This window comes from Trichosurus vulpecula, chromosome 4 (assembly GCF_011100635.1).
Source record: "Trichosurus vulpecula isolate mTriVul1 chromosome 4, mTriVul1.pri, whole genome shotgun sequence".
NCBI classification, from domain to species: Eukaryota; Metazoa; Chordata; class Mammalia; order Diprotodontia; family Phalangeridae; genus Trichosurus; species Trichosurus vulpecula.
The window spans coordinates 431,315,351-431,329,264 of NC_050576.1; the positions used below are offsets into that span (position 1 = coordinate 431,315,351).

The following is a 13,914-nucleotide window of genomic DNA, read 5'->3' on the forward strand; positions in this document are numbered from 1 at the left end:
CCAGGCTGGCCTGGGTTTGGCTTGGGAGACGCAAGGCAAGGATGGCACTGTGCTGACGAGTCTTTTTAGATGCTGATACACCTGAGCTCCCCAGCGATGACATTTGAGGGGGAGAATTCTCACACTGGACAGTTTTATGAGATAGCAAGTTAATTTGTGAGAGGACTTAATTCTAGCGTAACCACCGTACTTTTATGTTTAAAAGGTTAATATTTAAAAACTGGTTTTACTGACTCGTTAAGTTGTTGAAGTGAATCGCCACAGTGAGAGAAGATAGAGGTGAGGGGGCAGGTTTGGGGAGGGAGCTCCATCTCCAGACCGATGAGGAATGGTCTTTGGTGACTCAAAGCATTTGCCTGGTGGCCTTGGGGAAGTGTTTCAGGAAAGTCAGAGACAAAGTGCTGCTGTTTCATGTGGTCACTCCCCTGGTAAGCATATTAATGAAGGGCAGGGATTGTATCATCCGAACTGGGAAGGTCTGAGAGCCCCCAAAACAGCTATTCCGAGGAATCAGGGAGTCTCCATAAGGAACGGCTGACCCTAAACGTTGGACGCTATCCTGAAAGGTCATATACATCTTTTACTACCTCTGTAACTTCCCAGAGAGAAGCAGTCATTAAAAAAACCAAACAAAACTTAAGACGTCATTGAAAGAAAAATAATAGGGAAAATGAAAGGAGGGAAGAATTGTCAAGAGATTGTTTTTCTCCAAGCTCAATCTCCAGTCTCAAGCACATGGGTACTTTAAGAGGGCAGAGTGAGGGCAGCCAGGCTCTGGGGAAAGGCGCTGGGGAGACACTGGCTCAGGTCTTGCTCATGGCTGCTGGGTGGTTCCCTCTTTGGGCTAATGTCTAAGGGGTGTTGGACCAGATGACTCTGATGTCTTATTTAATTGAGATTCTAGGAGGCACCCTTGTGTCTCCCATGTTGGCAAGCAGAGTGCCGTGCTTGTGAGAAATGCCCATAAAATGTTTGTGTGAATCAATTATTTAATCACAGAATCTCAGAGCTGGAAGGGACGTCAGAGGCCATCTAGTGCACCATCCGTGAAGCAGGCCCGCCTGACAAGTGAACAGCCAGCCTTTGCTTGAAGACAAAAGCCTCCAGTGCAATTCCTTGCACATGGTAGGTGTTTGTTAAATTGATTCAACTGAACTGAGAAGGAAGCAGGGTAGGGGAGGTGGGGAAGAGGCCAAGGTAGTCCTCTGGTGGTCCTGTCACAAATACTGGTACATTTTCAGGCTTTACCCTTGCCATGGTTACAGTGTCTGCTCAGATCTGCCCAGCCCATACCTGAACAAATGCCCTGTCCAATTTACCTGGCAAGAGGCCTCTCACCAGTCCCTTGACCTTCCCCCACAGCCCAGACTGCTCTTCACTCTGCCCTCCAAGGCCACGCACAACAAGGCTACTCTTCCATGTGACAGCTCTTCTTCAAATATACAGCCTCAGTCCTTTTACCAGTCTCCACTTGGCTCAAGGCCCTTCATATCTTCTGGACCATCTCTAGCTTATCAGTGTCCTTTTAAAACTATGGTGCTCTGACCTAAACACTGAAATTCAGATGTGATCTGACCTGGAGGGCATATAGCGGGCTGTGTCCTCACTTATTTTGGACCTTAAGCCTTTCTCATTGTATGTAGGCCAAGCTTGTGTTGGATCTCTAGGCCACTGTATCACACTACTGACACACTTGGAGCCTTCTGGCCATTCACACCCACTCCCAACTAGGCAGGCCCTTCCACCATCTTGTATTTATAAAATTGGGGAAAGGGGGAAGGGAATAAGCATTTATAAAGCACCTGCTGTATGTCAGACACTGTGCTTAGCACTTTATGGATATTATTTCGTTTGATTCTCACAACAGCTTATGAGGCAGGTGCTGTTATTATCCCTGTTTTACAGTTGAGGCAAACAGATTGAGGGATTTGCCTGGGATCAGACAGCTGGCAAGTGTCTGAGGCTCAGACTTGAACTCAGATCCCACTCTGCCAGCTAGGTGAGGCCAAGTATAAGATTTACATTTTCCCCATTTTTTTTTTGTCTTTTTCGACTTGGTCCAATTTTTTATTGCCTCAGTCATCCAGTGTGATTTTTTTTTGTGAGTTGAAAATTTAATAAGCTTGCCACCTATGTCCTTGTTCCATTAATTGATTAAAAATGTTGAGCAGCACAAATTGTATAATCTAGAACTAGATAACCAAGTGGCATAGTAGATAGAATATTAGATTTGGAATCAGTAAGAACTGAGTTTGAATCCTCCTTCAGCTCTGTGACCTTGGACAAATCACTTTACCGCTTCTCCATGCCTCAGTTTCCTTATCTGTAAAATGGGGATAGTACACTTATCTTCTACCTCACAGGGCTGTGGTGGTGTTTAAGTGAAATTATATATGTAAAGCACTTTGCAGATCTCACAGTTGTATATATGTGTTTGAACAGTTCGGCTAGCAGCTGCTGTGGGGAGTGTAAAACCAACAACAACCAGCACACAGAACACTGCAAGCCCAGATTCTTTTGATCTGCTTTAGTAAGGAAAGCAGTGTTAAGGGGTTAACAATCTTACTTTAATCCAGCATACAAATATCATTCACTTAGTTCAGGGGAAAAAGCCAGCACCCTGAACTTCAGAGCAAACACAAACAAATTACAAACATCAACAGACAGACCTTGTCTGATTCAAATCTCAATAACATAGTTACCAGAGTTTAACAACGTCCGAACATCTGGGTTTACAAGCTGGAGGGCTCTTAACTATATCTGCCTGGAGTCTCCACATCAGCACACCGCCAAGTGTGAGAGCCCCAAGCAAAAAGCTCTGTCTTCTCTTTTTATTCACTCTTTAGCCATCATCAAACGTCATCTGAGCCACCAGAACTTAAGTATTGGCTCTGGCCTTAGCAACTCCCCTTAGTACCCTGGGGGCTCCATGCCCACGTCGGCTTAGCACCTAGTAGTTGGGTTTTGGGCCTACTTGGGAGTGAAGATATAATCAGACCTCCCTTCATGGGCCCTGCTTGGGGCCCCACCTCAGTTACCAATGCAGTATGTGTGTGTGTTGGCTGTTATTATTATTAGAGACTTTGCAAGTTGACATCAAATGTTAATCCCAAATTGATTCCGCTTACATTTTATGCCATGTTCTACAAATCCAAACCTTGTTTTCTGGCACCATTTTTGTCCCCAATGGCCAGTCCCTTCCCACGTCTGCTTTTCTGTTTGGGAGCCCCAGCCTTTGATCAAAGGTGATGAGAATACCTCTGCTTCCAGGGCCTTTTCCTTGTGCCTTGCACCTTGTGCCTCTTTTAATTGAATTCTGTTTCTTGCTCAAGATGTGTAGCAATGGGTTTTTTTTTAGATTCTCTGGCAGATTCATTTGTGTCCATGTGACTCATCAGAAGAGGGTGGAAGTCACCAGGCTTAACCAGCTTTGGGAAGCTTGTCACCAGGCTACGCCAGAAGCCATCTCTCCTTCCCCAGACCTGGCCTGAATGGGTTTGCCAGCACCTCTGTCATCTTTGCTCTGAGGACAAGCAGCTGCTCCTTCCTTAGAGGTCGAAGCTTCCTTCTCATTGGGGAGGGGCTCACAGGGTTGGCTCATCTCTTCCTTCCTTCTTCCTCTTGCTCTGTGCCTCATCCTTCCGTGCTCCAGTTTTTTCAGGCAGTTCAGGTGGTCCTTCCTACGTCTCCAGATCCTTTTTGAAACCATTCTACTTGGTATGAATGAGAATGATCTTCTGCGGGATGACCAGTAGAGGGGAAGCTGCTTGGCCTTTCCTTTTTGGTGGCTTTGGTGTGGATCATACAAGCAGAGAGTGGGTAGAGTTGGAGCGTTAAGGAATCTTACAGGTCATTGAATCCAGCCCCCTCATTTTGCAGAGGAGGAGGCCAGGAGAGGCCAAGTGATTTGCCCAGGGCCGTGGAACTAGGAAGCATCTTTCAGCTCTCAAGCCCAATACATTTGGGAAATAAATACTTGCTTATCTCTGCTTTGATGGAACCCCTGTTGTTTTTAGTGCTTGGGAAATTGTGTAATGGTGGAGGATCAAGTCTATGCAACTTACACTTCTGTAATCAATCAGAAGACTCTTGAGTGTCATGAGGACTGAGTTGGTTGTGTCCTCCAACAGTGTCTGGAATACAGTAGGCAATTAATAAGTGCTTGTTGACTTAACAGAACTGCCAAATTCCCAGATCCTGGTTCTCTTTGGACTTTTACAAGGGGATTTAACCTTGGCCTGAGATTCTTCTTGCCTCTGCAGTCCATTCAGCCCTGTCATGGCATGGTGGTGATGGGGTACACAATTTTATGGGACTTATTTTTGGTGCTATAAATGAAGTAGAATTGGCAGGGATGGATTTTGTTCCTAACTTAGAATAAAATAACCCTGTTTTTCTTTTTTCTTTTATTCTTGTCTTTCTGTTTTCCTCCCAGTCTTGTGTTGCCCTTTTCCCGTTTTCCTTCCGTTTTGTTAGATACTTTGGTATTGTCATGTTCTGAGAGGAAAGGCTGACTTGTGATGCTTTCCAGTGAGAGGTACCAGGTCCCCAAGGCACAGCAGTGCCCGGAGAAGTGGCCTGAAACTTCCCCTTAACTTGCAGGGCAAGGGAAGAATCAAGTTCTGATCCAATTCTGAGCTTATGTTGTTGAGCACTTAAATAACTGTGGTTGGCTTCACTTATTTTGGGCCCTTTTTTCCTGCTTGTGACTCTGCCCCTGCCCTGGCCACTGGGTCAGCTGCTCTTCATGTATCTCTCTTTCCTGGCCTCAGGCTAGCATCTGGTGGTTTTTTCCCCCTGTATCTTCCTTTGATATAAACTCCTTAGCCATTTAGTGGCCTAGAAACTACTTAGGCTTAGGAATGTTATAAACAAGGATGTAGGCTGTAGACGCAAAATGCTGACGAGTAACTTGTCACCAGGAGGGTAGACAGGAGACAAATCAGCCAAATACCTCCCACAGTGGGACAGGAACCGTGAGAGTGGCAGGAAAGAGGCAGACCTGGTGAGGGGCATCTCCCTCTCAGAGAAGAACAGAGCAAGAGATTTTGTATAAAACTGTTTTCCAAAATTAACGTAGAGTATATTTCTGAAAATGTGTATTCATGAAGTTATTGTTGTGTTCATCTCTGCCTTCTGGCATAGTGGATAGAGGACAGAAATGAGTAGCATTCAGGAACACCCCTCCCCCCCCAGCCCCTCACTCAGCTGGATGATATTGGGTGGCTCACTCAGTCTGTGTCAGTCTTCTCATCTGTAGATTGGAACAGTAACACTCATGGTGCCTGGATCCTCCAGTTGTTGGGATGCTCACGTTTGAGCTTTGAGGATTGTAGAAATGTCTAACAAGAAAACTATGATAAGAAAGAAGGTGCAGCCTTGTCATATAAATATGCCCTGATCTCATAGGAGCCACATAAATCTACAAGGGTGGGAGGATACCTGAAATACAATGTAATAAAGCCCTGGGAATGTTTGATTTGATCAAGTCTGATTGAAAACTTAGGTTACTCTATATCTATAGGCTCTATATTCTTGCTTTTTGTGTTAGTTACTTGTATCTACCTTTCTGCATAGATAGCCTACTTGGAAAGGCAGTATTTAGGACCCAGAAGCTCATGATTTCTTTTTTGGTCTCCTTTTCGAAGGTGATCAGGGCCTGCCTTCAGTGCAGTTTTTGCCAGTGGGGGCTATAATTGGAAAGACCTGATCCTGAGTTGGGACTCTGGCTTAGCCGCTCTCCATCTCCAGCCTCTAGTCTCTCATTTGCAGTTGAGGAAGATAGTACTTTAGTTAATTTAATATTAATATCTACTACTCAGTGATTTTTAAAAATTTTTAGAAAAAACTGTAAACTGTGAAGTGCAGAAAAGTGAGAGCTGCTCCCATTTTTATAGGGAGTGTCAGAGCCAACTTCTTTAGCGTATGTGTTAACAGGCTTTTTTTAATGCACCACCATTTAAGGTTCCAGCATATGTTTTCTGTTTCTGTGCATTTCCTTAGGTATTTATTTTTTAGCTTTTCTTATCTTAAAGCTGAAGTAAATATTGAAAGGAAAGTTGCTGCCAAATCATTGCTGGATGGTATTGGAAAACAAACTGTTTCGCACGCGATAGCAGAGCCTTTCACTGGTTCAGTTTCATTTTCTGCATGGTGTTATGGAATGAGTGGTGGTCTCCATCTTGGCTCTGACATAGACTAACTGTATGACCCTGGGCAAGTCTTATATCCTCTCTGAACTTGAGTGTCCTCACCTGCAGAATGGGACGATACAAACTTTGCAGGGTGTTTGTGGGGAAAGGCTTTAGTAAACCTGAAAGTGCTACAGAAACAGGAGCTAATGAAGATAATGAGGATGATGAGAACCTGCAGTCATTTATTTGTTGTTTTTATGTGTCATCATCTTGGAAATAGAAGAGCCCCAGGGTTGCTTTTGCCCACAATGTTTCTGGCTGGAGAAGAATGAGCTTCACCTTTTTCTTTGGTACCCCTTGGATAGTGGGCTGGTGAAGCCCGGGATCCCTTCTCAGAATAGTGTTTTTAAATACATAAAGTAAAACATTACAAAGGGAACCACTGCTTTTGAAATACAGTCGTCAGACTATTAAAAAACCAAGTTCATGAACTGCAGGTTCAGAACCCTTGGGTTAGATGAAACTTACTTGGATTGAATTTTGCTTTTAGAAGGGACTGGGAAACTCTAGAAGGTTTAGCTTTAGTGTACAATATACTTTGAAAGTGAAGTTTGTTAGTTTAGTTGATGGGCTAATGAGAAAAGAGTATTCCACATTTACTAAGTCATCCCCCCTTTCATCCTCATCTCATCCCTGTGTTGGCTCAGTGACAGAGAACAAGACCCTCCACCTTTGGGCTCCAGGCCTTTGTCCCTCACCCTGTGCCTGGAACGCTTTCCATCCTCATCTCTGCCTCTTGCCCTCCGAGGCTTCCTTCAAGTCCCACCTAAAATGCCACCTTGGACAGGGAGCTTTTCTCAACCCCCTTTAACTTGGTGTCCTCCCTCAGTTGATTATCCCCAGTTTATCTCATACATAACTTATTTATACATAATTGTTTGCACCTCATTAGATGGAGTTTCTTGAGAGCAAGGATTGTCTTTTGCCTTTGTACCCCCAGTGCTCAGCATATGGCTCACAGTAAGCACTTGAAAGGATGCAAACTCATCTGTCCCAACTCCATTGTGAGTGGGCTCTCTTTTCACCCACAACAAAGCCTTTCTTACCTCTGTCTCAGAACAGCTTAGCTCCCAGAGAAAGACAGATCTTTGTGTGGCTAGTTTACTTCCCCTGTTCTGCTGAGGGCCCTTCAGGAAGCTTTATCTGTCACTGTCCTGCTCAGCTCTGTCACCTGAAGGGCTTAGCAGATCCCAGTGAACGGCCCGGGAGCTTCTAGTGACAGGACTCATTCGGAGAGAGCACACAGGGACTCAAGCCAGAGCTTTTCTTTGTAAATGTCTTCTGGGGGCTCTGTTTCTGTGTTAGTGAAATCTTTGAACATGAAAGCTGTTTAGAAACTGTGTTTCTGCTGTAGCATGCCCAGATGGATGTTGAATACATAACCGCTTAGTACTGACACTATCTAGTCAGAAAGTAGGAAGCACCTGCTGGGTGCTTGCATGGTGTAAGGTAAATGCTCGGGCTGCGCCCCCAAAGAGCTTCTCCCTCCCCAGATCACCTTGCTTTATTTGATATTTACTTAGGTTCTGTACTTGTTTCTCTCATAGAGTGTAGCCCCCTTGAGGGCAGGTATTGTTTTATTTTACTCTTTCTGCCTCCAGCACCTGGCATAATCTTGAAATAAGTATTTGTTGATTGAGTGAGTGAAGTGAGATCCAAGTTAAGGGTTGGAGTAAAAATCAAGTCAAGATGAAAAGCTAAAATCTTGGTTTCATCAAGAGTATGATGGTATTAAAGAAGCTAGTGAGGACTGCTGACAGGTTATCTACTTTGGAGGGTGCTTGAGACTTGGTGAAAGAGCTCAGCGTGTCCAGTGGTTATTGGGTGCCTTATGACCAGAGGTGTGATCCAGTGCCTAAGTGAACAGAATCATCCAGTGGCCCCATTTGAAAACTTAACTGGAAGAATTGGGGTTGGGGGTGGGATGGGAAGCCAGTGACATGACTTTAATCACAAAATTTAATGCAGAGAACGTCGTCAATTCTTTCCCTTTTCTTGGCCCTGGGTAGAATAATTTTGGGGAGCTTTCCTACTTTGAATAGAATTCTCCTTCCTTATAGGCAGCCTAGAGATGGGAGGTATTTCTATAAATGCTTCTGACTTAGCATCATCAACCCAGTTAAGGTTGGGGAGGGGGCAGTATATGTATAAACACATTTATGTGTTACCTCCCCTTTGGCAAAGAGGGGAATCCACATTCAGTTATGTCACCTGGAACAGGGCAAAATGTAACACTTAAAATATTTTAAGGTTGACAGACATGAATACTTTGGGTCTGTTTAAAGAAGATAAGCTAAAATGTGTGCACTATAAAATTATAGGGAGGGCAGATTGGGGTTATTCATTAATATTTGTGTATCTGTTTTCTCTTTTGTATTCTTTGTAAGAACAGATGTCCCAAGAATGCTTCATAAGCCTCACATGCATTTATAATCACAACAAACCTTTTTTGCATAACAATCGCATATGACTTATTTTCTGTAGATATATAGATAATGTGTCCTTGACAAACGATGAAGAAACTTCTTAAGGTGGTTACTTGAATATTCTATGCTTATAACTTTGGGTGCTTCTCAATTTGATTTTTTTAATATTCATTTTTAAATTGAGTTCAAAATTCTCCCCCTCTCTCCAGTATACCCCACCCATTGAGAAGGCAAGCAATACAATACCCGTTATACATATAAAGTGCTACAAAACATATTTCCATATTAGCCAGGCTGCAAAACAAATAAAAACGATGGGGGAAAGAAAAATGAAGTAAGTGGGGAAAATAAGCTTCACTTTACACTCAAGAGTTCATCATTTCTCTCTCTGGAAGTGGATAGCATTTTTCCTCTGGAACAGTTGTAGGTCATTGAATTGGTCAGAGTAGCTAAGTCTTTCACAGTTCATTCTCTGTATAATATTGCTATGACTGTACAGTGTTCTCGTTCTGCTCACTTCTTTTTGCATCAGTTCATATGGGTCTTCTTGGGTTTTTCTGAGTCTATCCTTATCATTTCTTATTGAACAGTAGTATTCCAGTATATTCATATACCACAACTTGTTCAGCCATTCCCCACTTGATGAGCATCGCCTCAATTTCCAGTACTTTGCCACCTCAACAAGAGCTGCTGTACATATTTGTGTCCATGTAAGACCTTTTCCCTTTTGGTTGATCTCTTTGAGATGCAGACCACTGTAGTGGTGGTATTGCTAGGTCAGAGGGTATGTGCAGTTTATAGTCCTTTGGGCCTAGTTCCAAGTTGTTCTCTACAGCAGCTGGACCATGACAAACAATTTTTAAAGTGCTGTGCTACATGCGCTGAGAATATAGAGGGAGAAGCAATTCAGTCCCTGGAGCTTACCAGGTACTGGGGAGGCTGGAGGGGACTCATCATTTTGGTGCGAGCTAAGGTGAGAGAGAGCACTGGATGTAAGGAAAATATATATGATATTTGGTCCTCATAGTAATTAGGTATTCTGGTGTTTTCTCCCTCCCCCCCTTTCTTTTAGTGATTTCTCTACTCCTTGCTGTTGAATCATGGGGGAAATTGAAGGAACTTATAGAGTCCTGGAGACTCCAGGAAGCCGCTTGGGGGGCCTGAATCACACTGGAGTCAGCACCCTGGAGCCAGGGCAAAGCCTGTCCTCAGCCATGGCGAAGACGTCTGCCAAACTGCAAGAAAAAGACCTTGCTATCAAAGTCAAGTTGTTGGACAATGCTATTGAGATACTCCATGTGGAGGTGAGAGTGGTGGGGGGGGGGGGTTGGCAGTGACAGGGTGCTGCTTTTCTGTTGCTTAAGGGTTTGTAGGCTTTGTTGTTGTTGGATGGGAGGAGTAACCTTTGGTGATACAGATGTGAAAGTGCCTGGAAAACCTGAAAGGACAAACCTAGAAGCGTCTTTTCCGCACTCTTCTCTGTTTTTCCAGTTCTTTATCGTAACTGTTTGATCATATGTCATCAGAATGCTATAGAACTAATGGATAGAATTGTTACGTGAATCAGCAGCCTCTAGGTGCTCGTCTGGGGGTGAGTGTCAGCTAGCTGCTTTGGAAGGTTTGTGTTGCTCCCTCTATCATCAGAGATGATCATGGATCCCAGAGGGTTGAAAAAGGAAATTATTCTTATTTATTGAATGCTGTCACAGCTGAACGAGCTCTTTTTCTCAAGTTTTTAAAATGGCTTTTAGAAGGTCACACTGAGGTGTCTTTGATCTTGGGACATGGGTGGAATCCTAAAGAAGTTTCTATCTCCAGGAGCTTGTCTGGAGGAGTAAAGAGAAGGGCTGATTGTACCGTAGAAGAGAATTGGAAGAGTAGGAATGGCCTTGGAATGTGCTGCTGCTCCCTCAGGGTCTGGGTTGTAGCCTCAGGAGAAGGGACACTTTTAGAATCAGCTCTTGAGGCTTCTCCCATCCATGTGCTGGATCTAATTGAGTTGTTGAAAGGCCCACTTGCCTTTGGCCGGCTTCAGAGCTGTTAGAGCAGAGGCTGGGGATGTGTTCTTTTAATGCTGGCAAAAGAGATTTGAACTGACAATTAAGCTTCATTCTACTGTTGTAAAGGTAATTGGGATTATCAGGAATTGCCTTACATCCGGGAGTGTGACTCCCTGTTGCTTTGAGAGGCCCAGAGTGATGGAAGTGGATTGAATGCTGGCAGAAAGATCAGGGTTCAAGGCCTGCTTCTGGCTCTGGGAGTCTGTGGGACAGATCTGTGAAATGAGGATTGGAGTGCTGGGTGACTCAGTGCTCAGGGTGGGGATGGTTGGGTGGGGGGTGGTGTGTGAAGCTAAACTGAAGTAATGGACACAAAGCCCTTTGTACAGAACACTTTGAGACCCTGTTAGCTCTATCTGAAACAGGCTTCAGGTCTCATTGCTTCCCCAGAGATGCTTTTGCCCGCATCCAGACAGTCCTGACACAAAGCCCTTAATTGAAAGTCAAAAAAGCTGGGTTCAGATGCTGGCACTGGGTGACCTGGGCTGAAATTTCCTCTCCTGAAAATGAGGGGGTTCGATTGGCTGATGTCTAAGGACCCTTCTGGCTCGAGATCTCTGTGACCTTAAGTGCCATCCCATGTTTGTTTTGTATTCTAGCAGATGAGGTAACGTTCCTGATTTGGTTTTTTATTATGTGACCTTAAGCTTACTTGCAGGTTAGTCTGGTTTTTCTTCTCTTGTTCACCTCTAATTAATGAAAACTCTTAGTAGGAAGAGGAAAAAAAGCCCAGGTGTAGGTTATCTAGATCATAAGCAATCTAGAACTCTCCAGAGAGACTCCCTTGGCTTGTGCTGTGGCTTATATCTGGCTGGAGTGACTTTTCAGGAGGTGGTATTTATTTCTGTGCAGATTTCCAAATACATAGAGACCTTGTGGGCTTGAGGCTTTATCACCTCTGTTCATCAAACTTCAAGATAATTGAGTTGTTTCATGTAAATGGCAAAGTTTGGCAGAAATTCAGGAATTTCATCTAACCAAGTTAGCTCTTTGATGCTTTGCTAGATAGATAGCTAAGTCACCCACATGGTTTTACCTCTTGAAAACACTGAGATTCCAAATCCCTGAACTCAGCTGCCTCCTGTCCCTTGCTTTACTCTTGATTTACTCGCTGGCGTGAGGAGGGCCACTGGCCTGGGAGTGAGAGGCTGCTTCTTGCCTGGTAGGGTATGTCAGAAGGCGGAGTCAGATCTGCCCCTCTCAGACCTCTGCCAGAAGCCCTGCCCTTAGAACAGAGGGGCTTTTTCTACCAGTCTGGACGCTAGAGGGTTTGCTCTGGGAGAAGCTGTTGAGCCAATGTCTGCGTGCGATAATGATAACACTTGGTTATCAGATATTACTATTCAAGATGGAAAAGGTGGTTTTTCCTTAGAAGCCTTGAAAGTGCCTTTTATTCGGAATAGTGAAGAAGAATTTGCCCCAATTTCCAATAATTTCTTTTCCTTAACAAAATATAGAACAATTTAATGAAATGGAGGCATATTTAGCATTCATGTTTGATACATATCAATGTAATAAAAATGACAATATTACTGAATTTGATTTACACCAATTCCCAATTGTTGTGAAAGGCTTAAGCGCTTTGCAAACCTTAAAAGGCCTCAAAGTATCCTGAGTTTTGTTGTGACCCTCCATGAAGCAGCAGGTGTTTGGTGTGTCCGCACCCTAGGACTCCAGGCTCTGTTTAGCTGGTGCCTTCCATATGTTGGTGGACATTAGGAAGCAAACTATGAGAAAAGAAATTGTGCTTAGAATTGAAACGTTGACAGAGATGTTTGATAAAGTTTTCAAAGGTAAATAATTCAATTCAGAAAGTGTTTGTATGCTTACTAAGGACAAGGTACTTAGGGCCAGCCCCAAATGAAATGCTCCTTGTTCCCTTGTTATGTTTTATGAAAGGAGCCTGGCTCTGCAGGCAGAGGATCTGGTTCACATCCCACCTTTGCCATGTACTTGGTGATCATGTGCAAGTCCGTCACCTTCTCCTGGCCACAGTTTCTTTGTCTCTGAAATGAGGTCATTGGGCTAGATGCCCCCAGAGGCCCTTGCCGGCTCCAGTCCTCTCACATACATTAGTATAGTGCTTTCCCCTCTCTGGATGTCCTTCAAGGTCCCTTCCTACTAGATCTGTGGTCCCAAGTAAACTGAGAGATGGGTCAGGGCTTTGCTTTTAGTAAATACCTAACCTAATCCATTATTGCCATGTTGTTGTTCAGACGTTTTCAGTTATATCCAACTCTTTGTGACCCCGTTTGGGGTTCTTTTGTCAGAGACGCTGAAGTGGGTTGCCATTTCCTTCTCCAGCTCATTTGACAGATGAGGAAACTGAGCTAGACAGGGTTAAGTGACTTGCCTAGGGTCACACAGCTAGTAAGTGTCTGAGGCCAGATTTGAACTCAGGAAGATGAGTCTTCCTGACTTCAGGTCTGGCTGTCAATCCTCTGTGCCACCTAGCTGTCCCTATTGGTGTGTACACATAAGCTTTTTTGGAGCCTACTTTGAAAAGAGTCAGGGTTCTTGTTCTGTACTCTTTTTTCACTTTCCCTCATTCAATAATTTTGAAAGGTGAGATTGGGGAGGAATTTCAAAGTTAGTCTGTTATGGAAATCAGCCTGGCATCATTGGAATCATGCTGATTTGGAAGTCTGGAGAGACAGGCTGCGTCTCACCTGCCTTTGATGGTTTCTTGCTGTGTGTCCATGGACAAGTCAATTAACTTCTCTGAGCCTTAATTTTTTCACCTGTCAAATGGTCAGTCATTCAGTAAGCATTTATTATGTACCTACTCTATGCCAGCCATTGTGGATATAAAAAATGGTAAAAGACAATAGTCCGTCACCTCAGGGAGCTCACTGTCATAAGGAGACAACATGTAAAAAGCTACGTAACAAACAGGAGAAATGGGAGTCATGGAGGGAAGACACTAGAACTAAGAGGGAATTAAGAGAGGAAGACTTCCTGTAGCCTGTGGGATTTTAACTGGGAAGCCAGGAAGCTGTGGGATTTTAACTGGGAAGCCAGGAAGTTGAGATGAGGAGAGAGAGCATTCTAGGTGTGGAAGAGAGCTAGAGATGAAGAACTGCATGGAGTCCAGCATCACAGAGTCCAGAGTAAGAGAAGCCATGTAGAAGGTGTAAGAACACTGGGGAGTCTGGGCTCTGCAGGTCTTTGAAGGCCAGCCAGGTCATAGGCAGCCACAGGAGTTTATTGAGTGCTCGGGGTTGGTCCCGGGTT

At 44.1% G+C, this 13,914-nt stretch overlaps 1 protein-coding gene across 2 annotated transcripts in view; it reads left to right on the top strand.

The window, feature by feature from the left end:
- The first annotated feature begins 999 nt into the window (after positions 1 to 999).
- Positions 1,000 to 13,914, top strand: part of FARP2 (FERM, ARH/RhoGEF and pleckstrin domain protein 2) — a 109,641-nt gene continuing 96,726 nt past the window's right edge. The window contains exons 1-2 of one of the 2 annotated variants that reach the window (XM_036754571.1): positions 1,000 to 1,125; positions 9,693 to 9,924. In XM_036754571.1, coding sequence (XP_036610466.1) covers positions 9,721 to 9,924 — 204 coding nt within the window. In that variant the 5' untranslated portion in view covers positions 1,000 to 1,125; positions 9,693 to 9,720. The remainder of the gene's footprint in view (positions 1,126 to 9,692; positions 9,925 to 13,914) is intronic. The other variant, XM_036754570.1, reaches the window with a different exon arrangement.